This window comes from Mandrillus leucophaeus, unplaced genomic scaffold (assembly GCF_000951045.1).
Source record: "Mandrillus leucophaeus isolate KB7577 unplaced genomic scaffold, Mleu.le_1.0 Scaffold244, whole genome shotgun sequence".
Classification (NCBI taxonomy): Eukaryota; Metazoa; Chordata; class Mammalia; order Primates; family Cercopithecidae; genus Mandrillus; species Mandrillus leucophaeus.
This window is the reverse complement of record NW_012102521.1, coordinates 378310-404410: the sequence shown is the minus strand read 5'-3', so window position 1 is coordinate 404410 and position 26101 is coordinate 378310. Positions and strand designations below refer to the sequence as shown.

Genomic DNA, 26101 nt, shown 5'->3' with positions numbered 1-26101 from the left:
AGAGACACACACATGCATACAGAAACACACACACACATGCATACAGAAACACACAAACACACACATACATACAGAAACACAGACACACACATGCAGAGACACAGAGACAGACACACACATGCATACAGAAACACACACACATACATACATACAGAAACACAGACACACACATGCATAGAGACACAGAGACACACACACACAGAAACACAGAGACACACAAGCCCACAGAAACACACACATGCATACAGAAACACAGAAACACACAGACACACATATGCATACAGAGACACACACACAGAAACAGATGCACACACAGACACATGAACACATACAGAAACACACACAGAGACACACATACACACATGCATACAGAAACACAGAGACACACAGAGACAGAGACACATAAAGACATATAGAGACACACATACAGAGAGACACAGGCACACAGACACTCTAGAGACACACACATACTCACACAGAGACAAGGATACGGAGAAACACAGCAAAATGCAGACACACACAGAAATGCACACACAGACACACGCACAGACACGCACACATACAGACACACAGACACACAGACATGCACACACACAGACACGCACACACTCACACACAGACATACACAGATGTACAAACACAGACATACACACGCAGACACGCACACACACACCCACACACATACACACACAGATGCACAAACACACACAGACATAGACACGCACACACCCCCCACACACACACACAGATGCACACATGCAGACATACACACGCAGACATACGCAGACACGCACACACAGACACGCAAATACACTCATACACATACACAGATGCACACACACATACACACACAGACATGCACACGTACACCCACACACACACAGATGCACACACACACACGCAGACATGCACATATACACGCACACACACACAGCGATGCACACACACAGACATACACATGCAGACACACACACACACACAGATGCACACAGAGACACACACGCAGACACACACAGACATACACAGATGCGCACACACACATGCAGACACACACACACAGGTGCACAAACACATACACACACACACAGAGTGCCCGCTGCGCCTGAGCCTTGGCTGAGCTAACCCTGCTGCTGGGGATGTGTCCCCAGGTCAGGTCACTGGGCCACACCCACTCATTCCCTGGCGTGGCTTCTCTGTGGCCCACCCACCCCACCCCTGCAGGGCCCCACACCCTCCCAGCACATTTTCTGCTGCAGGCACCCAGAGCCCCTACCCCGGCTTGTGGACCCACCAGCACAGGGACACCAGGACGCCGCAGGGGTGCACGAACACACACACTGGGTGTCACCACCTCCCAAAAGGAGTGCTCCCATGCAGGCCAGAGGCCAGGATGCCACCCGGCGAAGGGTGTGGTGAACGCTGCCCACTGGTGCTCTCCCAACCCACCTTAGGCTCCTCTGTCCCCTAACGTGCCCCACGCCGCCCACAGTCCTCAGCCTCTCAAGTCTATCTTGACTCCCTAAAACTGACTGCAGTGTGGAAGGACCTGCACCCCAGAGCCGGGCCCAGCCTCTCGCGGCCCCCACTGCGGCGGCTGCAGCGCCGGCGTTTTGCTTAACTTCTTTCATCTTGAATAGGAGCTGTCTTTTAAGAGACCCCAGGGACGGCGTTCCTCCTAGTGAGGTGTCATCGTGGAAAATAAAAGTAATCTACGACACATGGTGGAGTCCTTAACAGGGCGGTGGCAGGCGGCGCCTGCAGCCACCCAGGCAAGACATGGAGCTTGGGGGCGGGGGGCGGTGCCAGGAGTAAGAATCCCAGGAACCAAACCCAGGGCTACCCAGAAGCCCTGGTCGTTCCAGGTGTGGGAAGCCCGCCGCTGTGGGGACCTGGGTTCTTTGCCCACAGCTGGAGGTAGCAACGGCACCTGCGTCCTGGGGCCCAGGCCTGTGTGCCTGAGACCCCTGGATTTCACCTGGCATCGCCAGCATGTACCCCATACCGTGCCTAAGCCTCATCTCTGTAAACCTCACAACTGCCCTGCAAGGAAGAGGCCCTTGTCCCCTCCTCATCCAAAGATCACTCACACAGCAGATCAGGGACAGGGTGGAGGCCGACACAGTCGCCCGCGCTGTCTGTGTGGCTGTGCGCCTGTGCGTCTGTCCACAGGGCAAAAAGCCCGGGCAGAGGGGAACGCTGGGAAGTGCAGAGGACAGAGCCACAACCCAAACCTCAAAGTGAGCCCCCAGAGGGGCAGAGAGACTGGGCAGGGGCCCGGGCGAGGTCAGGGGCAGGCAGGCAGGGCTGCATCTGCGCATGTACAGGCCTGGGTGGGAGAAGGCTTGGATTTCACCATTGTCTGCTCTGGGGTTCTTCCTGCCCACCCACCACCCCAACCTCAGCCTCCTGTTCCAGACCCCCCACCCCACAACCCTGGGTTACACCTCAGCTTTCAGCCAGCCGCCCACAAGGGAAGAAGCTGCAGCCCTGCTCTGGAAAACATCTACATCTAGCAGGCAGGACAGGGACAGGGCTGCCCCACCCCGCTGCCTGGCGCTGCCCCAAGGCTGGGACCCCAGGTTTCTCAGGGCATGGAGGGAGGAAGGGTAGGGCCCTGCAGGTGCAGGTGGGAAGCCCCCCAGCCTGCCTGGACAGGCGGGGCTGAGGATGGTCCCCACGGTGGCCCCTATAAGGGACAGGGAGACTCCCTGCACCCCTTTACTCCTCTGGAAATGGATGTAGGGGGACACCCAGCACAGGCCCTCACGGGAGGGCGTTGGCTCGGCCTCAAGTGGACGGGGAGAGGTCACGCCCACCCAGAGCCAGCTCCTCAAACCTCCCCTGCAGCCCCTCCCTAGGCTGTGTGGGGTCAGGGTACCAGCTCTGACCCAAGGCTGTGGGCAGTAGGGCATCGGCACCCACACCCCCAAGCCTCCAGGGGACACGGAGCACCGGAGACTGCAGCAGCACTTGGAGAGGCCAGAGGGATGCTGGGGCTGGAGCCTTAGGTCTGCAGAGGCCAAAACCAGGCTGGTGTTTTGCTCCATTGGCCACGCGAAAGGCCACAAGGGCTCTGCCCTTCCAGTGACCCTCCCAGGAGCCAGCGCCTCCAGCACAGACCTCAGGTGTGCCTGCGCCACAGCAAGCACACCCAGGGCCCAGGCCGCCTAGACAGAGGCTGGGACCCGGCGTCTTCTGCGGTTCCACCAGCCCTGGAAGTCTGGGAGGTTGTTTGCCGCACATCTCCACCCCACAATCTGACCTAACTTGAGGCGCCCCCTCCTCCTGGGGCCCATCGTCAACACGCTGCACCCCAGCCCTGGGCCCTCCCAGTGCCTGCTTTTACGGGGTTACCTCCCTGGTATGACTCAAAGGCCTGTCACTGCGTTAACGAGGCCCCAGAACGGGCATTCTCCTTTGATGAAATTCAGGTCCCCATGGAAACACCCGTCAGACACAGCAGCCTCACCTGGCTACCATGCCTGGGTTCAACAGCCCTTGAGGGCCGCCAGCCTTGCGGAGGCACGAACTTACTTTCTGAGCAGTGGGGGTTGTCTCCCCCAGGCTACGGCAGACACCACCCACACCCAACACTGCCAGGGAGCAGCAGCCCTCAGTGCGCAAGTCTGAGGGGTTTGACTCTGAAGGGAAGATTCAGAAAAGCAGGAACTTCACCTGCATAAACAGCCCCCATCTTCACAAGCCACCTCCTCCAGGAAGCCTGCCCTGATGCCCCGAGATGGGCGTCCCCAGCCCCTGCGCCTCCTGCTTCTATAGAAACTATCCCCTGCCGTGAGACACCAGTTTACACAGCTGTGTCCCTCCCAGCAGGGGGTCTGGGGCAGATGCTCACAGAAGACCTCAGAATATGCGTGATTGAGGATGAACCAGAGAGCGGGCTCCTGAGCGGCCCCCAGAGCCACCGGGTGTCCTGCTGCAATCCCACAGCCTTGCCTGAGCTCATTGGCCCTGGCCATCGATTCACGTCAACAGAAAGGGAAATATTTTCCTTTTTACAGAGAAAAATCACCTCTTCCAAACAAGAGGGTAATTTCACAGGCAGTTGGCCTTGATGGCGAGGCCCTTAATTACCCCAAGGAGACACACGAGCCTGTTCTGTCGCGTGCAGGAATCAGTTATGGCCAACCCAGAGATTCCACACTGGGCCGTGTGGGGCTGGTGGACTAAGCCCCACCCTCCCTACTCCACCTCACCCCAGGGACACCTGCCACCTGCCAGACCTGCCTCACCAAGGAACCAGGGCAGGCATCGGGGGACCCCAGCTGGGTCCTGCAGACCTGCGAAGGGGACCCTGGACCCCAGCTGGAGGCAGCTGGGGCCTGAGGCCAGGAACTGAGGCATCAGCCCCTCCAACTCCCAGCCCTGCTGTGGCCTGCACTTCCTGTGTCCTGGATTTTCAGCCACAGGCCAGAAGACAGGTGGGGGGCATCTCCCCAGACAGTGCCTTCCATGTGGGTCCCCAGCTAAGCCTCTGGGGAGTGCACCGCCCCCCCAGGTGCTGTACTTCTGCTGGGTGCCAGCCTGACCATCCATGGGCCTGGGCATCCAGGCAGACACCGGGGGGCTCTGCTGAGGCCACAATGGGGTGGGGAGTGGGGGGTTTGGGTACCTGCGTGTGCCATGAGGTGCCCCCCACCAAAGGGAAGCAAACTCCTTTAGCAGTTTTTTCGAAGACATTTGATTTGGGGTCTTGGAGGGGACCCCCGTACCAGCATGGCAGCGAGCAGGTGAGAGTGTGATGGTGGAAGTACCTCAGAGGCGGCACTGCAGAGGCTCCCAGTGCCAGCACAAACCAGTGGGGCCGCAGACAGTATCATCAGAGTTGCCAGAGCCTTCGGGGATCACGGTAGCCTTCGGAAAACTCCTAACCCTGGGGGCCACCCGGTCCACGCACCCCACCTTTCTGAACACTTACTGGGCCAGCATGCCAAGCTCTATCACAGCTGCGCGGCCTCAGTCCCTGCAGCTCCACCAGGCCCCACCCACGGGGTGAGGGCACGGGGCTCAGCCCCTGCTCTATCTATGCCCCTGTTAGCATTAACGAAACCCAGGCACCCGGGCACCCATGGGATCACTGCACATCCCAGCTTCCCGGTGTGGAGATGAGGAGTCCAGAGGCCATTGGAAGGATTGGGGGCAGCCTGAGGCTGGTGTCCTAGCCAGGGTTGGGGCGCTTGTGGGCAGCAGCAGAGTTGAGACTCCCTAGGCCCACAAGATTCAAAAACCCAAACTCCTGACCTCTACCCCATTCTGTCCCCACTTGGCAATGCTGCCTGCCAGACTCCTACTTAACCCTCAAAGCCCGCTCCCTGAGAGACCACTCTGCCCCGGCTGCTGCACGGGTCCCATGCTGCCATCTAAGGCTGCCTCCACAGAGGTGCCCCTCGTCCCTCCAGACTGGAAACTTCCCAAGGGCAGAGCAGGGGCTGGAGTCAGTGCCACCCCCTCCCGGGTCCTCCGCAAGGGTGGAGGTGGGAACACAGAAGGTATCCTCAGTACGTGCCCAAGAACCCTGGGGCGGGGGCTGAAGCTCCACTGTCTCCTAGCGGACTCATCCCCACTCAGAGCCACGCCCACATCCACAAAACCCAGGAGCAGACACTCCCTCTGATCTCACCCCGAGGGTTCAGGGTACTGCAGTCCCACTGGAGTCACCCAGTGGTGGGTCACCCACCACTGACCCCAGCCCACGTTAGGCACCCACCGACGGGGCCCACCTGCCAGGACGTCCGCCGCCACAACCTAACCCACGGCCTGCCACCTGCAGTGGCCTGGCAGGAGCCGCTGAGACCCAGGGTGCCTAACAGGCTGGAAGTAATGGCGGCGGCAGCACCCCCCGCCTCGGGAGACCCGCCTCTGGGTCCCCAGCCTGATGCGCTGGTTTCTATGGTAACTTCCCAAGGTCAGCAGGCAGCGAGGCTGGGGAGCGGCACCAGCCTCAGTTCCCAAACAAAAGGCAGCCAGGGCCGCTCTGCTGGACTCCAGGACACCAACGAGCCAGGCTGGGGGCCGACACCCTACCCCTACTTTCCAGGGTCAGGAACTCTCCTTGGGCACCAGGGGGCTTAGCATCAAGGATGGGGGGAGCTCTGAGCACTGCAGCTATTCTTCCTTTTCTGGAAGTCTCCACGTTTCAAATCCTCCTGCCAAACAGGACCCAAAGGAGCATGGCCACAGGCCCGTGCCCAGTCCAGCCGCACAGGCCCTTTAATTCAGGACTAGGCGGGTTGTGACGGGGTGGGCTGGCACACACACGGGGGACCCCAGAGCAAGCTGGGCAGGACCCCCATCTGCTCCCACTAGGGCCCCCACCCGCCGTGCTCTCAGCGCCTAATTGGGGTGGCGCTGAGGCCACACTGGTCACGTGCGAGGCCTGGCTGGGCTCCAATGCAGTGGTGTGCTCATCAGCCCTCAGCCCAGCGCACGGCGTGCGACAATGCCCTAATCATATGCCCCGTCACTCTGCAATCAGACCGCACAGTCCCCAGGGCCGGCGCTGATAAGACGCCCTCGTCTCTGGCCGTCGGGTGTGATGCATGTTCAAGCTTATCAGCACCCGCGCGGGGCTGCTAATGGGACAGTGACCCGCGGCTGGGCCTGCCATTACCAGGCATTATGGCAATTACATCCTGTGATCCGCATCTTTACACCCAAGGATAAGAGGGGGCTCTGCCACGGGTCCCCAGGACCAAACGCCCTGCCGGGAAGGGCCCAGTGGAAGCTCCCACGCCATGCCCCTCCATGCCGACTCCCCCTCCCCACCTCTGCTCCCCTGTTCCCTCTGCCTGGCCCACCACATCCACAACAGCAGTCGGTCGAGGACCTGGTGCCTGCAGGGCCTCAGGCTTGGCATTCTGGCAGTGGTGGGGGTCAGCAGAGGGGAGGGCAGAGAAAGCAGGCACCCGAGCTCACGGCCTGGGAAAGGAACCAAGTGATGTCAGACACGGTCCCCCAATGGGGGATGCCCTGGTGGAGCCGGACCTGCCAACCAAAAGCCCGACTGGCACTGTGGGCACCCACTCAAGCCCCTGCTGCCCCTCCCCTCGTGCTGCCCTGAAGACCGGCCTTGTCATCTCTATGGCCCCAGCCTGCACCTGCCCCGAGCAGCCTCCAGTGTCCACAGCTGAGCTGCCCCACTCTGGGCCAGCCACATTCTCCGGGCTTCACACACATTTTCTTGCTGCAGTCACAGCGACTCTATGAGGAAGAGCCCAGCTGATGGGAGGAAACCCAGGCACAGAGAGATTAGGTGATTTGCCCAAGATTGCACAGCTCAGAAGAGGCAGGGACCAGGCTCCAACTCAGGCAGGGTCCTGGCCACAAAGCCCCTCCTTGGCAGTGCTCCCCCAAGGGTGAGATGCCCCCAACATTTCTCTTGACACCCACAGGACAAGTGCTGTCCTGGCATGGGGCCCAAGAGGCCGGCAGGCTGCGAGCAGCTCAGCAGTTGCATTCTGTGCAGCTCCCCATCCACTCATCTTGGCAGTAAGCACGCCCGACGTCCCCCAGGAACGGCCCACAGGTCCCCAGGGGCTCAGAGCCGGGGCCATGGGGCCCCGCCCATGAGGCTACCCAGGAAACCCCAGGACATACCTTATGAAGAAGGAGGCTGCAGCTGAGGGGCCTGTGGAGCCCCCCACCGAGCCCGGGGTGGGGGTGACCAGAGCAGATGTGCAGGCCCCACCACGGCCCCAGGCCTTCGACAAACCATCAGGGCCCGCCACGGGGGGGCCTTCTCGGACCGTGTCTGCCACCGCCACGGCCGCCACCGCTGCCTCGGCCTGGAGGGAAGGAGAGAGTGCGTATGAGGAACCCAAGCGCAGAGATACCACCGCCCCTGGCACCTGGAGTGGAAGAGACAGGCCTGGGTACCCCAGAGCCCAGCACATTCCTGGAGGCTCTGCACCCCCAGGGCCCAGCCTGTGAAGCCGGGAAGGCCCCAGGAATCAGAGCTGGGAGACAGGGCCAGTGCGGAAGGCCTGCCTGGGCCCTGAGGTCACAGCCCCGGCTCGGGGTGTGTGGGTGCTCTGCCCCAGCAGGACTCCTTGGAGGCAGAGAGGGAGGCAGATGGTGGCCCAGGAGCCAGACTTTCTGCCTCTCCCCCATCAAGCTCCAGAATCGCAGTGACCACGCTGGTCAAGACCGATGGACACAGACCCCCCACCCTCTCACCCCTGAGCCACCCGGGAGCACCCAGCAGCATAATTCGAGAAGAAACCACAATAACTATTTGGCAGGAGCACTAATTGCCCCACGTATGGTGATGTATGGCGCTCCCTCATCTGAAATACTACCCTGGCATTTCCAACTCATTAGCTCAAATAAATCCCAGAAAGGGAGGCCGCCTCATAATGAAGCACAAACGTAATTAAACGTCCGGGACAGCCCAGCAAACATGAGCTCCACCTCCACACGTTCCGTTCCCAGACACGTGGGACCCTCAGGCCAAACCTGGCCCTGGGCTGCGTGGGGGGATGCAACCTCAGGCAGGGCAGGGAAGGCAGCCTGCTTCAGCCTGGCCACCCCTCGCCCCGGCCGCCCGCCCCAAGGGCCCACTGCCCCAAGCTCTCCAAGGACCCCCTTAAGCATCATGGCCTGGTCAGGTCACAGTCACCCGGGTGCCAACCGTCATTCAGCCCCAAGTGTCCAATCAATAACCACTGCCCGAGGTGTCCTTTGTGCCCAGGCTGGCAGAGGACTGGGGTCCCCATGCTGAGGGGACGTGGGCTGGTCTGGAGGGCCCAGCATCCTCAGGGTGTCCCAAGTGGCACAGGTCAGAGGCCAGGCATGGCACATCAGCAGAACAAGTCACCCCAGGACCTGGGAGGGACACTCCAGACAGAGGCCCTGCCGTCCCAGACAGTCTCCTTCCTCCCCACCATGGAGGGGCTCACTCTGCCCAACCCATGGCCGGCACCAGCTTCCAGGCCCCTCCCGGGACCTGCAACAGAACCAGGTCTGCGAAAGGAAGTTCACAGAGAGCCCCAAGACTTAGGCTGGACGGAAGCTGGGTGCCCTCCCAGGCCCTAGGCACCAGCCACTCCTCCGGGGCTTCCAGAAGGACTGCCCAGTAGCAGAAAAGGGCGAACCTGGGACCTGAAACAGCTCACTAGACACTGTGCCAGCACACCACACCCCACTACCAGCCTGCTGGCCAGGAACTCCTATACATCCCTCTGAACCCAGCCCGGCCAGCCCTCTCCTTCTCCAAGCCACCCCCTCACCTCAAATGTGAATTCTATGTCATCACTTAATGTATGTGTTCCTTATCAAAGGCCTAAACTCCCTTGCTAAGCAGACAGGAAAGAGTTATCTTTAAAGTTACAATGTTAACAGCAGGTCCTAAGTCCCCCAAGCAGAGCTGGGTCTGGTTGAGCACACCTGGGCATGGCAGTCAGCACCCAGGGCCAGTTCTCCTGGGGGCCAGGGTCGGGATCGTACCACCCACAGCTAGCGCGGCACCCACAGGTGGCTTGTCGCGATGGCACCACCGTGGGGCCACATTTGGCATCCTGGGCCAGGCCCAATCACTGTGTCCAGTGAGGCACCAGGATACCCTGCCTCCCCCACTGGACAGGGGCACTGAGGCTGGAGGGGCCACAACAGGGACAGAGCTGCTACACCACAGCCCACCCGGCTCCTCCGCCCTCTTCCCACAGGGCCCGAGCCCTCCCCCATCTCAAGCCGGCCTCTCCACCTCCGGCCAGAAGGCTCCGGCCCCGCCCAGCAACGGTGCAGGCCTGCGGCCAGCTGGGCCTCCCCACACTGACCTGTCTCAGGAGTCCGGCACGCGCCTCGGCTCCACCGTCCCACGCGCTGCCGGGACACCGCCCCATCCGCCGGGACGGCCACTGCCAATTCCTGCCGGAAGCAGAGCCCGGGCATGCCAAAAGAAGCCGTCTGGCAAAGCGAGAGCCGGGGGCGGGGGAGGACGGCGAGAGGGAAGACCACAACACGGGGGCAGAAGAGAGGGGGGGCGGGCGGCCAAACAGAACATGTGATGGAGGCGCCACAGCAGCAGCGGAAGGAAAGGCAGGAGAGAGGGGAGCGTCAGGCCGAGGGGCGCAGAGCCAAGGGCCCCAAGCATAGCCGCACGGGACCCACCCCAGTGGGAGCTTCCTAACCACAGCAGGCACCAGGCGGCCAGCAGAGAGCACCTGCGACCTCAGGGAACACCAGGGTTCCATGGAACACAGTTTAGGAAACGCCAAGCTAACCCTTTTCTTAGGAGCCCTCCAAGCCTAAACGCATCTGTAAGGTTCTGGCCCGCGAAAGACACCAGCCCCCCAGATAAATGCTTCACTGGGTGCTATTCTGTGCTGAAAAGTCGGGGGAGAAAGGGAGGAGGAGGGGCTGAGGAGCAGCCAAGGAGGCTCAGAGCTGAACTCTCCGTTGCCAGTGTCACCCCTGCACAGGTGTGGATGTGTGCCACCCTGTAGGCGGATTCACCCACCCATGCGAAGCTCCAGCCTCGTCACTCAGAGGGCCTTAGGGCCTGGACAGCCCTGAGTTGAAAGATCTGGCCCTGCCTGGCCTGTCTCAGCTGTGAGGACCATGGGACACCCTCCAGAGCCCCTGCAGTCCGGCACAGGGGTGGCAGGAGCCCCCAAGCTGGTGCCACCCAACCTCCATGTACAGAGGCACCCCAGCTCCTCTGGGCCACCGCCAACACTTCCAGCACCCCACACTGCCCACCGGGCCGCCCCTCTGTGGGCGTCCACTGTGCCGCTTGCAGCCCACTGTGGGCCCTGAAGGTCACAGCCTCGGTCTCGCAGCTTGGTTCACAGTGTGAAACGCGCCACGGTTCGCAGCGTGTCCCAGACCCTGACAGCCTCTGGTGGTGCAGACAGGGCACTGGGGTGGCCCCCATGACCACTGTCCAGAGCTCTCAGGCCAGGAGGGGTGGGGGACAGGCACAGGGACAGGCACAGGGCCTGGCCCAACAGCCAGGAAAGAACCGCTGGACAGCCCTGCCAGGCGGCTCCATAGCCCAGGAGTCTCTGGATGCTCAAGATGTGGGATGTTCCAGGCCCCACCTGTGGCTGCAGGGGGTCCTGGGAGCCCCAGGCCACCCACCACCCCTCTAAGGATCAGCCTCTTCTGGCCAGACCCAGCCACATTCAGCATCCCCTGCCAAGCCTCGGCCGAGGCCAAAGTGCCATGGCTGGGCCCCGCCCCTCCTCTCCACATCGTGTAACAGAGAGGGCTACAGCACCCCCGTCCTACCCGCTCGCCCCAGATCAATGTTCGCCTTGGAACAATCTCACTCGGCCCAGGGGTGGCTGACGGTCTGTGGTGGAGATTTGCAGCGTGTCTCTCCACAAGTATTTAATTCTAGAGTCTAACAGGCAACATTAACATTCCAGGGCCACGCTAATGATCGATGCCCTGGTTCAGGGGAAATTACCTCATCTGAATCCTAAAGTTCTATTTATGGTTCTAATAATCTCCCTATTGATTGCCCAGACTGTTGTCTAATTATAAATCCATTCCCACCCACCCTGGCCACGATCAATGTGCACGTAACACAGAGAGGGTGCCTAAATGCCTGCCGTTCACAGTGCGCCATCCACCAGCAGGGCTGCCCAGCAAGAGGTCTGCAATCTTCTCCACCCCCACCCGCTGGGACCCTCAGCAACAGACAGGGTGCAGTGAGGCCGAGTGGCCCAGGGAGACAAGAGCAGGAGACGGAGGCACCTGTGCCCACCATCCTGGGTTTCAGGCCCAGCCCCTGATTCTTTCACACACGCCCAGCTCAATGCCACCTCCTCCAGGATGCTGCCCAGCTCACCTGCTGCAGCCCCCAGCACCGTCCCCACCTACCCCTCCCAGGATGCCCAGCCCTGGGGCCAGGAGGCACCTCATGGCAAGGGTAGGGCTCCCTCCTCTTGGCCTCACCAGGGACTTCATAGGTGAAAGGGTGTGGGTCCCGAGGCCACCGGGGAATCACCACACCAGCTGGGACTCAGGGGGTGTCCAGAAGTTCCTCCCATGGGCCTCTGTGCACCTCGACCCCTAGGGCAGCCCAGCAGCCAGTGCCAAGGCAGCTAGAGCCAAGGCCAGCCCCCAGCTGGGGCAGGATCTTGATGTCCAGACAGGCCACCTCACCAGTCACAGGGAGGCCGAAAGCCCAGAAGGCAAGGGCAGGGTCTGGCTGGCCTCAGGATCAGCGGCCAATGTTGCTCCAGAGACTACGGGGTCTCTGCACCTCTGTCTGCCCTTGGAAATGCCACCAGGCCTGGAGACCAAGGGAGAAGGGCAAGCTTGTGCTGGTCGCTCTGCGGTGACTGGACAGTGTGCCAGGCAATAACAGGGCTCTTCACAGCCACCCACACGTCCCTCTGCCCCCCGGGTGCCACAGGGGCGGACGATGCAGGGGAGCCCACACGTCCCTCCGCCCCCGGGGTGCCACACGGGCGGGCGATGCAGGGGAGCCCACACGTCCCTCCGCCCACGGGGTGCCACACGGGCGGACGATGCAGGGGGGCCCACACGTCCCTCCGCCCACGGGGTGCCACACGGGCGGGCGATGCAGGGGGGCTTCTCCACGCAGCCACACACACCGACGTCCATGCATGCCTCGCACCCCCAGGCCTCCGCACAGGCCCTCGCTCTGCCGCAAGGGCCCTCCTACTCCATCTGCCTGGTGAGCCCTGAGCTACGTACGGTGCACTGTGCATCGTCAAGCCCTGTGTTAGGCGCTGGTGAGCCCTGATCTACGTATGGTGCACTGTGCATCGTCAAGCCCTGTGTTGGGCGCTGGTGAGCCCTCAGCCCCAGTCTCAAAAGACAGTCAGGGAGGGGCACGTGCTCCCAAAGAAGGTCAGGCAGGGACCTGAGAGCAGCTGCTGTGCATCATGGAGGGTGCATCTGATGTGGGGCCCCAGGAGTGTCTGGGGAAGCCCCATGCCCGCAGTCCCTCCCTTCAGGGAAGCCTTACTGCAGGGCACTCAGCGTGGACAGAAACCCCCGAAGGAAGCCCAGTTCTGAGGGAGGAGGCCAGCAGCCCCCATCCGCTGAGAAAGGCACTCACCAGGCACGCCGGCGGGAGGAAGCTGTTGACCCGCGAGACGCTCCACATGCCCTCCAGGCACTGCTGAGCCTGGATGGTGACCGTGCTCAGCGCCCCTCCAAGACCCGCAGGTGCCACAGACACCTGGACACTAGGCCCGGGGGGCCAGGCCAGCCCCTTGGTCCTGTCTGGCCCGGCTCGGCCTGGCTGCCTCCCTGCAGGACCTGCTGGTCCTGGCGTGTCCCTCAAGCTGGTCGTGGTGCTGGGGGGTGCGACGTTAGGGCCTCCGTGGGGGGCGTCGAGGTCCTCGTGGCTGGCAGGGGCCTGCAGCAGGTGCATGGCCTCCCGTGTGAGCTGCTGCAGGTGTGTGGCGCAGACGTCACAGCGGCGCTCAGCCTCTGGGCGACAGGCTGGCAGGGCCCCAGGTGCTGGGAGCTTGTCAAGAAGCAGGGCGGAGAGGCAAGGATCCTGAGGACAGCAAGGGACAAAGAAAGGGTCAGCGCCTGGGGAGGGAGGGCCGGCACCCAGAGCCCACCAGCACTCTCGCCCTCCATGAAGCCTCGAGCCCCCGCCTGGCCACCACACCATCCGTAACAGATTAATAAGCCCCAACAGTTTCATCCACACGAGCCCAGCAGGAAAATAATTATCGGGCTTCACCGTGAGGCTCGCAGTGTCCTTGTTAACTGCCCACCTTCCCCAGCCGTCATTAACCACCCCGGCCTGCGGCTAACAAGGAAGGTTTGTGGCTCCTGGACAACCAGACCACTGTCAGCTAAGGCCGCCTGGCCGGGGACACGCAGGAGACTGGCGAGAAGCAGGGCCCCTTAAAAGCAACGTCTCTTCCAGAGCCACGAGGACCTCCCTCACCCACACTCACTCAAGGCGGAGCGGGGGGGGGGCAGGAGACCCTCCCCCTTCCTCTCCAGGTCTCCAGCCCCAGTGGGGCAGGTGGAAAATCAAACCAGTGCTGCTGTAACGGTGTCAACAGAGGCCAAGGCCGCCCGCGGAGACACTCCTAGAGGGCACATGAGCTCAGCGCAGGGGCGCAAGGGCCGCAGGATTGGGTACAGCCCAGGGCCCCGCCCCCCGCCACACACTCCAGCTGCCCCCAGGGCCTGAGCTGTGCGCTGGGCTGCACCCCGTTTGGTGACTGTCCCCTTCCCTGAACTGGTGGGACACACAGGTTTCTCCGGCCATGAGACTGGGTTTTAGAAATGGCTAAAAACAAGACCCAGGAGAACCCAGAGGATGCTCCTCACCCAGCCTCAAATTCAGGGAGGGCTTCCTGGAGGCAGTGACGTCTTCCAGAAGGAGGAGGAGGAGCAAGAAGGAGACAAGCCACAGAGCAAAGCTCACCAGAAGAGACTTGACCAAGAGGCTCACTCCTCCCGGGGCCCACCCGTGTCCCTCACCACCCCACCAGGCTCTGGCCTTGCCCCTCCCTGGGACCGCTCTGCAACAGTCAGGGCCAGAGCCAGGACCAGTGTCTGTCCTGCTCTCTGTGGAGGGGGCCAGGCCCTCTGCGTCTGCACCCCCTCCCCAAGGGGTGTTCCAGCTATAGGGCACCCAGCCTGGGCAGCCCCCTGGACAGCACCAGCCCAGCCCTGCTATGGCCGTGACCACCCAGCGCTTTCCGAACACCCCCCGACAGGGGTCCTCCACCAGCCCCCAACTTCCCCACCACCCGCAACCTGGGCCTCCCCACCCCACCTGGCCCCAGGCAGTCCCTGGCTCGATGGCTGGCCACACTGCCCCAAGGGATTCCAGGCAAGACCAGACTCCAATGCAGCCACCCTGTTGGCCACAGAAGGCACTACGGCCTTCTCAAATGTGCCCATTTCTCAGATGAGGGAGCTGAGGCCCATCATACCGGGGAAAGGGTGTCTCATTCACCCCACCCACATTCCTTGAGCCTGTCCTTGGCTGGCTGGGCGCTTGCATCCACAGACGCCTTGGAGGTTCACCGTGGTGACAGTTGTGGTCCAGGGTGGCCGGTGTCAGCCAAGCATGTGCAGCAATCATGTTCCCCCAGGACCACCTCACACTCCCCACAGTCCCAGGCAGACCAGGTCGCATGAAAGGGCGACCCCCACCAGGCCCAGATGTCTGATTTATGGGCCACTCCAGAGGCCTGGATTTCCTCCAGCCAGGGGCCTGCAGAGCTTCTGAAGTGCCTGGCGCGTCTGGTCCCGATTAGCCAATGCCCCTCCCTCCTGCTGCTTCGGGGATTCGCTGAGGTCAGCCACAAGGAGCCCTGCAGAGGAGGAGGAGGAGGAGGGGGAGGGCCCTACCAGAGCAGACTCTGCAGGAGCCCCGCTTAGCTCTGCTGATGCAGCCAGCGGGCACACAGGTCTACATGTGGAACCCAGAACCGGCCCCTGGCCTCAGTCCCAGCCACAAGCTGAGGGCAGACAGGGCCTGTTTTCCAGTCGGGCTCAGATTATGCTGATTTTCCACTCAGCAGGAGGCTGCCCTGGTGGCCCAAGTGAAGGGGAAGGAAGTCCCCGCCTGCCGGAGCCATTAACCCAACCTGACAAGCGGCCCGGCCCTCAGCCCCGCCCCCAGCCCCCCGTTCTGGAGCTTCTCCACAGGCCAGGCGGCCTCTGCCCATCCAGCGACCTCAGCCTTGGGAAGCCCACCCTGCCCTTCCCTCCCGGGCTGCACGGCAGGAGGCAGGAAGCAGAGCAAGGGCAGGGGAGGGAGGGAGCCCCGACCGACCTGAGAATGCACCGCCCACCACGGGCTGGCCAGGCAGAGGGGCGGCAGGGAAAAGGGGACAGGAAGCCAGAGCGGCCCCCGCCCAGTGCCCCCCGCCCAAGCCCCCACCCAGCTTCGCCATCAGGAATTCAGACAGCAGCTGCCAGGGAGGCCCCAGACCTATCCAGGCCTCAGAGCTCCGGGCATCCAAGTCCCAGGTGTTTGGGGGCCTGTGCTGGAAGGGGGCCCATCAAGCTGAAGCCCCCACTGGGGAGAAGCCGAGGCTGCCAGTCACCTGCTCAGCAACAGCGGCGGCCCTGGCATCTGGGCCAGGGTACCTTCCCCCAGCAGCCCAGGTGCCAGGCAGCATCCTGGAGGCCGGGCCCCACGGCGAAAGCCCTGAGTGGGCCACGCATCCCTCCCCAGGACGGGCCACCAGGTCCTCCTCTCAGGGACTCTCACCACCCAACCCTGACCCAGTGGACTCCATGGGTGGCACTGAGAGGCCCACCCAAGGCCCCAGGAATTCAAGCCCCTGAACAGGCACAGGGTAGGGGCCATCTCTCCAACCCTAGTCACTCACGCAAGACCGGCCTAGCGCAAGACAGCAAGACGCTGAATGGGACCAGGCGCCATCACCCCCACCACTGAGCCATCACACCAGCCAGGCTGCACCAGGCTGGCACAGCACAGGGGCCGGGGCACAGGCTGCTCGGGCAGAAACAGAACCACAGGGCTGCTTGCCGGGGCCACTCAGAGCCACACAGCCCAGCCCAGGGGACCCGAGACCTCCCATTTGCGAGACCAGCCTGGGGCCCAGCACACTGTCCGGCTACGACAGGAGAAGTCAGCGCCACACCCAGCACACTGGGCCAGCACTCAGGGCTCCAGGCAGGGGCTCAGGGAGGCCACTGCTGACACGGGTGGCTCCCAGAGATGGGCATCTTGGGCCCCAGAAGGCGAAGGCGAGGGTCTCCCACACCACTGACTGCTCCCCGCACAGCAGACTCCAGACGCAGCCCTGCCCCTCCCCCTCCCCGCCCGCACAGCCCCCACCGCCAACAACAACAAATCCTGCGCTGTGGCCACTTCCTGCACCTTCCGACCTCTGCACAGGCCGGGCAGTGGGGCCAGGCCTCCTCTCCCAGCCATCCCGGCAGCTCATGAGGTCCTCTGGCCCAAGCCCCCAACGGGTTACTGCCCCAATTTCAGGAATCGGAACTCCTAAAAGCCCCAGACAGCAGGACTGCCTGTCACCCAGGCCTCCACAGCCTTGGTGCCTTGAGGCACAGCCTTGGTGCCTTGAGGAAGACAGTAATTACTCCACTGCAAAATATGACTTTTAATTTTCTCTTTATGGTCTAATTAAACAGATACTTTACTTGCATTTGGAAAATGTTTTTCTTCATTTGATTCAATTTAGCATCAAGCACAGACTACCCATCAGGCGCCTGGGTTTTAGGGAGCCTCCCCGCTACTTACAAATCATGACTTTGTTCTTTATTTTGTTTCTGGGGTCTCTGAGTTGCTTTAAGTAATCTTTCCATTTTCTCCTGCATGTGAGGCCTGAGGGACTTCACCGGGGACTCCCCGTTCCCCGTCACTGAAGGAGAGAAGTCTCCCAGCTCCAGCCAGCCAAGCCACTGCCCATGGGAAAGAACAGCTGATCAAACCTCCCCGCCAGGGAAGGCCACCCTGGGACAGCGAGCGGGGGGGCGGTCCTGCTCCCAGTTCAGAGACCATGCCATCGGACCCCAGGACCTCAGCCATACGAGGCCCTCTCTGAGTCCCCATCACCTGTCTCCACAAAGGGAGCTCTGGCACTCGCTGGGAAGGCAACTGGGCCCCAAAGCCCCTCTCCGATCCACGCAGTGAGGCGTGCATGCGTGGGCAGCCCACGTAAGAACCCCACGGGTCATAACCTCTAGATCTTGCCCTCCCTTTCCTTCCCAAACAAAGCGTGCTGGGCTGCAACCCCGAGCCGCCACTGTTTCCGGAGCTGACAACAGGTCCAGGAAGGGACCCCCGGCCAGGCGGCAGCCCTTCTGTCCAGGGCATTTCCACATCTGGTGCAGCCCATCAGGGCGGGGGGCTCGGTGCTCCGATCTGGAAACTGGCTGGCCACACCTGGCTGCCCCAGTGCCCCTCCTGCCCAGCTGGGCACCTCTCTAAAGGCCCAGACCCTCCCAGGTCTGCCAGCCAGGACTTCAGGGACCATTCCCATCCTATGGGTCTGCAGTTCTGAAGGCCTCCTACCCCCTTCCTCTTCTGCTGGGAGGGGAGGGAGCAAGGACACAGCCCAGTCCACCCAGCACTGGCCGGCACGCCATCCCCAAGGGCCTGTACCAGGCGCCAGCCCAGCTGGGCAACTCAGGGCACAGACAAGCTCATTGAGACCCTCGTCCCCTCAATGGCCTCCCCTGTCTTCGACCGCATGCCATGCTGGGGTCTGGAGCTATGAGTGGTTAAAGGCCAGATCAGCAAGGATGGCCCTGGCGAGGTGGGGTGGCAGAGGGGCAGGCTCATCAGGACCCCCAGTGCTCAGAGGCATGCTCAGTACACTGCAGGGGCTTGGGGGTCACCTGCACACTCAATCCAACTCTGTACAGGCTGTAGTCACCGGGCAAGGCAAGGGGCCCCGTGGACTCAGTTTCAAATCAAGCCCCTGCCTCCCAGCGGCCCCAGGCATCCCTGGGCAGAAACTCAGAAGCCTCTGCATGTGAGAGGCCACAGGACTGTGCACACCACCAACTCCTCCTACAAGGCTGCCAAGAGTGCCCAGGATCCCAGAGCTGGAGCGCAGCTCCACTCCAAACACGGCCCCCAGAGCGCCCACCTCCTGTCACCTGGCCTGCCCCGTGATGGTCTTCACGTGAGCTCCAGCCAGGCCCATCTGGGGGCTTTTCACAGGCCCACCCCTTGGACACCCCCACGCCGTCTCCTGGGTTTAACTCTGAGATCAAACACTGCCGCCCCAGGAGCCGTCCAGACGCCAGGACCGCACCTTCCCAGGGACTTTCCCGTGGTCACAGCACTTTGCTTATGGAAACACAGTGGCGAAGGACAAGTCAGGGAGAGCCTGACTCTGTAGCTGTGAGTGAAGTCACTCACACCCCATGCCCCCACTTCTTCCCCTGCGGGCAAAGAGGGTCTGTGGTGGTTGCCGCCCCCGCACCCCTGCTGCCCGGCTCCTCAGGCCCGAGCCCTCCGTGCCCTTCACACCACACAGTAGGCACAGGGATGAGTTCAGACCTCCCGGCCTCCGCCCTCAGGCCCCTCTCCTCACAGGCCTCTGGGGCATCTACAGAGGGCAGGGACCCCATGCCCCACAAGGTACAGCCCTTCCCACAATACCAAATGCAGCCAGGAAGTTGGGCGGGACCAGGACAAGCCTTCTCCCAATCACCCAGCAGGCAGGCTGGGCCCCTGGCACCAGCCCAACACCCAGACACACCCCTGCCAGGCACCCCAGGCCTCCCTGCACAGCCTTAGGGGCCACCCACCCCCAAAAACAACCACCTTGTTCACTGGTTGCCATGAGTCTGTGACCCCTTAATCGACTGAGGCTCAGAAAGACTGAGACGCCTCCCTCAGGCCACAGCACCAGGGCCACAGAGCTGTGGTTCCAACTCAGACCTGGGTGACCAGAAGGCCCAGAGACGCACCGTTGCCACTGTCTTGCTGGCCCCTCTTGGGGAGCCTCTGGGTTGAAGGGGGGGCCCCAGCCCCACCCTCAGGAGAAAAAGATAGAAAGCCAGGCGTAGAAAATAAAGCTTGGAGCCAGGTCGCCTGACACTTCTTCCTGGTGAAGGCAAATGTTGGGGGGTGGGGGAGAGAGAGCCCCAGGGATGAGGGAAGGAGAGGCCTTTCGGCCTTGCTCAGGGGAGCCCCCACAGGCTAGGTCAGGCGGCTGGAGGACGAGGGCTTTGTGGAGGTCATGTTGGCGGCAGGGGTGAGGGTCGTGGAGGCCGCTGGGAGACAGAGCCGGGCGGCCGAGCCGGGAGGCCGAGCCGGGAGGCAGAGCCGGGAGGCAGAGCCGGGAGGCAGAGCTGGGCCGCAGCCATGAACTGCAGCTATGAGCTGGGGAGGGAAGATGGGGACAGGACATTTAGAAAGAGCTCCCTGAGGGCACTGGGCAAGGGCCAGCACATGGCACGCTCCACCAGAAACAGAGGCCAAAGCTCAGGCAGCACCCATCACACGGGGTCAGACACCAGCGCAGGAGGGATGCAAGTACATCCATCCCAGGCCCAGTGCAGCACGCTGAGCTGAGCGGCCTGGCTCTGGGCCAGGCGGGACTATACATTGCCATCAGCCCCGGGCACCGGGCTGGGCCACCCACCCCTCCCCAGCCCTACAGCTGAGGCCTAGGATGCTGCTGGGGTCAGGCACAGGTGGACTGAAGAGTCTCCATGGAGCACAGCGCAGCCCTGCGGAGGGCCTCGGGCCACCACAGCCCACGGGTCCTGCCTAGAAGACTCCATCCTGGAGAGGCAGTTGTGGCCACAGCACGCCCCTGAGCAAAATCAAGACACTGTGACACTTGAAGTAAAAGTGACCCTGAGCGCCAGAGGAAGCAACAGTGACGACGCAGCCCAAGGACTCTGTTCACAGGCGGGAAACTGAGGCCCTGCAGGGCAAGGACACACTGTGGTGGGGGTGGCAGCCTCCAGAGCCTGCCCTGAGAAAGTCTCATCAAGCACAGCGTTCACATCAGCAGGAAGGGAGCAGCGGGGGTGCAGAGCTCAGAGGCTGACGAGGGCTGCCCATTCCTGGGCCAGGATTTCCAGAGGCCAGACCACCCAGCCTGGCTGCCACCAGGAACCGGGGAAAGCCCAGCTGACAGCCACTCCCCCAACAGCCCAGACTCCGCTTCCAGGGACCAGATGAGCAGGCTGAGGCAGACACGCTGAAGGCACAGTCAGTCCACTTTTACTCTATTTACTGACTCACAGCCCACACTGTCTTGCACAAAGATTGTGTGATGGCTTGCAGGAACTACAAAAATAAATTAAAAACAAAAGCATGCAACCACAGTCAGTCGTAATTGGAACAAAAAGAATGATCCGTTCCCATTAAAGACAGAAGAAAAGTCCCATGTGGTCCAGAGCTGAGTAGCAGATTTGCCGTGAGTTTCCTAGCAGGCAAAGGAAGAGAAGAACTAGACTTTCTTTGTTACTTAAGGCAAAAACCAGCTCTTCTGATTTCCAAATAAGAGATCCTTCCGGGGTACTTAAGGGAGCTTTGGGAAGGCCCCAGACCCGTTCCCTTAGCCCACTCCAAACCCTCACAAGTCCCTCCAGCAGGACTCTGAACAGCTGAAGGTTTGGGGGTGGCCTGCAGTCCCCCTCCTTCGCTGTCCTCCACCTGGAAGCAGAGAGGCAGTGAGAGCAGCAGCCACAATCCCATCCCCACCCAGCCCACGTGTGACCACGGCCAGACTCCCCCAGAGCACGCCCTGCCCCGACATAAAGCCTGTACCCCGGAAGCCGCTAGGGCTCCATCTCCGCTTCTGGCTGGTGTTCAGAGGACGATGGTTCACATCCCTTAAGCTCAAGTCCTCCCCCAAACGCCCACCCTCAATCCCTGGGACCCCAGAGCAGCCAAAAAGACAAGACAAGCACAGGGACGTGCCCTCAACCCATCACATGCTGAAGCACAGGGAACCCCGGGGGCAGCACCGCCCGTCCAGGGAAGAGAAAGCCCAGGTCCCACAGAGGCTGCACAGCAAGGCTGGGCCTGACCAGGCTTCCTCCCGGCCCTTCCCCAGGCTCTGTCCCTGAGAGTAACTGGGAGCTCCGAGCTCCACAGCCTCCCGAGCAGCGCCCTTCCCGGTAGAGTTAGCCAGTGCCCTGCCTGCCAGCCAGGGAGCCGTGCCCCTGTCACCTCCAGAGGCTGCCACCGAAGCCTGCGACACCTGGGCTCAGCTGGGAGTGCTGCTGATGCCAGGCACCCCACCCTGCGGATCCCTGAGGCGGGTGCCATTGCCAGGTACAAAGGTGGCCCCAGCAGCAGCAGAAGCTGGGCCAGGCTCCAAGCAGCAAGGGAAGGCGGCAGCCCCAAGTCTGGGGTCCCAGGGGCTCTGACCACAAGTGGCAAGCTTCCATCATGGGACCAGTCGGGTCCAGCTCCCACCCTCCCAGGACCATTGCCTATCTGGAGGCAATAGACCCGGGACCCTCAAAACACAGGCCTGGAGGCTGTGAAGACAGAGATGCCCCCATCCATCCAGGGGGCTAAGAGGGCTTCCTCAGACAAGTGACAGAGGAGGAACGAAGAGCTGGCAGGAGTCACCTCCAGTCAAACCAGAGAGGCAACAGGAGAAGCAAACAGGACTCGCCAAGCCATGCAGAGCGGGAGGAGGGTTCCTGGCTTCAGACCCGGGACAGCTGATTCCCTGTACACAGGGGCCACTCCGGAGCTTCGCTGGGAGGAGAACCCAGAGCCACAGCCTCGATGGGCAGCTTCCCTCACTGTTCAGCTGCGTGGCACCAGCGGGTGGCACCAGCAGTGGTTCTGTAGCTCTCGGGGGCATAAGGACGAGGCCCCTGCCTGGATAAGCAAGAGATGCACAGGAGCTAAATGAGAATTGATCATTTTCCCCATTAGGGGCGATAATCAATTCAGCACTGGTATTGACGCTTCAAATGTCACGGGGTCTCAGGAGGAGCCAACACCTCACATGACATGTCTGTCAGCAGCTGGAATGGATCCCCAAGCAGGGACCCTCTCCTTGAAGCAGGGAACCATCCTCTATGGGGGAAGGGGATCGTCATCCTCCACTGGAACTGTCATTTTGAGGGGCAGAGAGACGGAATCCAGCCCCAGCAGTCCCTGGGGTGACCACCAGCAAGTGGGGTGTGGGAGGAAAAGTCTAGTCACTCAGTCATTCAACAAACACCTCCAGGTGACCCGGACCCCATGCCTGACCTGGCAGAGCTCCTTCTTGTGGGGGAAACCAGGACTGAGGTCGGGGAAAGGGAAGAGGTCTGCCAGAACCAGTTCATGGTGGTGGGTGAGCATGGGGAAGGGAAGGGGCCCCGTGGAGAAAGAGGGAGGCCCCAGCTTTGCCTGCTGAATGGGAGGCACTGGGATGCAACCTCCCACAGGGACATCTCAGAGTTGGGGGCACCTGAGAAGGGGCCTCGGAGGCCAGAGCAGGGACACTGAAGGGCCTCCAGCCCAGGGAGGCCAGGGGGTCTGGGGAGAAGGACAGCATCTGTGGCACAGCAGACAGAGCAGCCCATTAGAGAAAGGACCAGGGGAGGCCAGGCCACAGGGGACCGCTCCAGGCCATGGGGGTCCTGAAGTAGTCAGCCCGGAGACAAGGCCTGAGGACCCTGCAAAGAGCGGAGAGCACAGTGTGGGGGCGCAGTGAGGAGCAGGAGCCACAGCCAGAGACCCAGCATGGGGCTTCGCCTCCACACCCAGGGCCAAGCAGATCAGGAAAGACGATGCCCTGGGGCTCCAACCTGGGCAGGAAGAGAATGTCCCCCTCCCCTACAGCCCCAGACAGGGCGCCAGGCTCAGAAAGGTGGGGAGGGCACAGTCTTATCCATGCCATGGGGATGAGGTTCCCAGATGGGAGACCATGGTCACCCTCACTGCCCAGACAAGGGAACTGAGACAGGCTCAGGCAGATGAGAGCACGCAGCAGTAAGGGAGAGGCAGGCCTGGAACCCGGCCTCTGATAGACCCAGGCACAATGACTCGAAGTCCCTAACTCAGCAAATAGCAGCAGCAGCCGCCAATGTGAGAGTGCATCCTTTCCGGGCACTGCTCCACATACCTGTGCAATGGGCACAAAGATGGTCCCGTGTCACAGAGGAGGAAACAGAGGCCAAGAACTCTCAGGAACCTGCTCAAGGGAACTGCCTCCTAGCAGGAGGGTGGGCAAGGGCCCAGCAGGGGATGAGCATGGGCAGAACCATGGGGGCATTGTGGGCTGGCTAAAGAGCAACACATTCAAGGAGATGCTAGCAGGCAGGCCCTCGACCCTCTAAGCGCCCCTCTACAACGGAGACAGGCAGGGAGCCCAGAGGCGAGGGCCTCTGACATACAGGCCGCGTCCCAGAACGTTTCCCCACTTCTCTGGGCCTCTGAAGATCCAAGCATGAGACAGACAGATGATTGTGAAGTTCTCTGTAAACTGTAAAGGGCTATCCTCAAGGAAGCTCATCTCTCCCCTAAAAAATACGAAACGGGCCCCTGGGGAAATCCTAGAACACCAACCCTAAATACCCCTTGCCACGTTGGCCTTAGACAGCAGAGGCCAGGGCCCTTTGGACAGTGCACCGGACTCCGGGGAGCACACTGGGGTCACCCTGGCCACCCCAGAGATTTCCCTCCCAACCCAAGCACAGAAGCAGCCATGTCCACACATCTGGGCCCAGAAGGCCAGGCCAGGGCTGCAGGCTGCAATTCTGCTGGGACTCTGGGGACCTACGCCCACACAGGGGACAGCACAATGACACCCGTAAGGCCCCAGGATGGCAGGTGCAGCCCCCCATGCCCTGTGGAGAGACAGTGGAGGATGGGGCCTTCTCTCCTGGGGGCACAGCACCCTGCAGGCGGGACAGCACTTCAGAACAGACCCCAGGTGCCAGAGGAGGCCACAAAGCAGAAAAAGGGGGCCCAGAGCAGAACAAAGCCCTGGCTGAGCCCAGCCCGGGACCCCGGTGTGCTAAGTGCCAGCGCCAGCCAGGGAAGGGGGAGCCCCCAGCTGGCACGGAAGAGGAGTTTCCAGTGTCAAAGGCCAAGTTCAGGGGAGGCTGGAGATGAGTGGTCTGGGGCTCCCCTGATGACCTGTCTGCCAGAAGAGAACAAGACGCCCCCCATATGAAGAACCTCGAATCCACCAGGGACTAGTATGACCTGCAGCCCTCTCCACTAGGACCCTTGGCCTGCCCACGACCAGGAGCCCCCTCCCCTTCACGACGCCATACCAGGACCATGGTCCCAGGGCCAGGCAGCATCAGCTGTTCAAGTCCACTCCAAGAATGGGGAGACCAGCTCAGTCCTAATGCCCCTCCTGTCTCTGGCCTGTTTCCCCAGTGAGGCAGCAAGATGGGCCTTTAGCTCTGGCTGGCCCTCTCCAGGGGGCCCTCAAAGGTCTCCTGCTGCCTTTTAAACTAGATACAGGCCATTGGGGCACGGAGTATAGCCAAGGCTGCAGCCTGTCCAGAGCAGAGGACAGGGTGGGTCCAGTCCTACCCCAGGACAGGCCCACAGGTGCCTGGCCTGAGCCAGAGAGAGAGGCTGCAGCACTCCTATCCCTTGCCAACACTCCCGAGGCCCCGGAGAGGGTGCCCAGGACAGAAACCAGACCAGTACCCTGCCCTACCCTGCCCAGCCCCAGACAGGGCAGTCAGGGTCTCAGCTCACTCCAACCCCCACAGCCCTCCTTAGAGAACTATATTTAGATTCAATGGGGATTATGTGGACTTCCCAGGAACTCTTTCATAAAGGCTGAAGGCCGGGCAGCGGGCTTCCTCTGGAGACCCCCACCTGCCCCCAGCCTTTGCAAACTTCCAGCATGCATTGTTCCTGGAACAATGGTCCCTGCTCCCTCCAAAGCCGGCAGGCCCACTGGCTGGAAATCCAGGAGAACCCCTCCCCTGCAAGCACCTGCCCCTGGGGCTGGAGCCTGGGGAACCCAGAGGGCCTAGACTCAATTCCCCATGGGCGGCCACTGCCTCACTCTGTCCCAGGAGGTGTGGGACAACAGTTCTTATCCTTGAGGTTGGAAGAGAAGTAGGCAGGGACCCTCCAGCTGCTATGGCCCACCCTTTCACCTGCCAGGCCCCCCGGCCCCAGGTATGCAATTTCCAGACACCTGGCTGGGGGCCCAGGTGCCCCAAGGGCCACAATGCACCAAATAACCTCTCCCTGCTGGCAGGGCAGGAGCTGTCCCGCCCTGGGTGGAGTCCCTGCCATCCGCTCTCTCTCCTCCTCCTCCCACACAAACCTGCGTTCCAGCTGTGGGACATCTGGGCTGGGGGAGGAACGCCAGCCCAGGCCCCTCCCATCCGAGGCAGCAGGGCCCCTCGGGGGAGGGGGGCGCTGAGCTGCCCTAGCTCACACCTGGTATTACAGACCGGGAAATTGAGGCCTGCAGAGGGGAAGTCCTGGCTGATAACTCTCCGTGGAAATAGCAGCAGGGAAGGAGTGGAACCCTGCTTCCCTCCAAGTCCCAAGTTCCACCCAAGTTCGGCGTGTCCCTGCCCGGAGGGGTCGGCCTAAGGAAGGGTCACTTACCCGGAGGGTCGTCCCGGGCCCGCTGACCAGCTTCCACGCCTGTCGCTTGAGCTCCACAAGCTTCGTGTGGCAGTGGCGGCACCAGCCGCCTCCGCCGGCCGAGTGGCCCTG

General features: G+C 61.9%; 1 protein-coding gene across 1 annotated transcript in view; it reads right to left on the bottom strand.

Moving 5' to 3' along the window:
- Positions 1–26095, bottom strand: part of KIF26A (kinesin family member 26A) — a 41144-nt gene extending 15049 nt beyond the window's left edge. The window contains exons 1-3 of the mRNA XM_011982885.1: positions 25991–26095; positions 13055–13501; positions 7615–7802 (exon numbers count right to left, since the gene is read on the bottom strand). Of these exons, the coding sequence (XP_011838275.1) occupies positions 7615–7802; positions 13055–13372 (506 nt within the window). The 5' untranslated portion in view covers positions 13373–13501; positions 25991–26095. The remainder of the gene's footprint in view (positions 1–7614; positions 7803–13054; positions 13502–25990) is intronic.
- Positions 26096–26101: the final 6 nt, after the last annotated feature.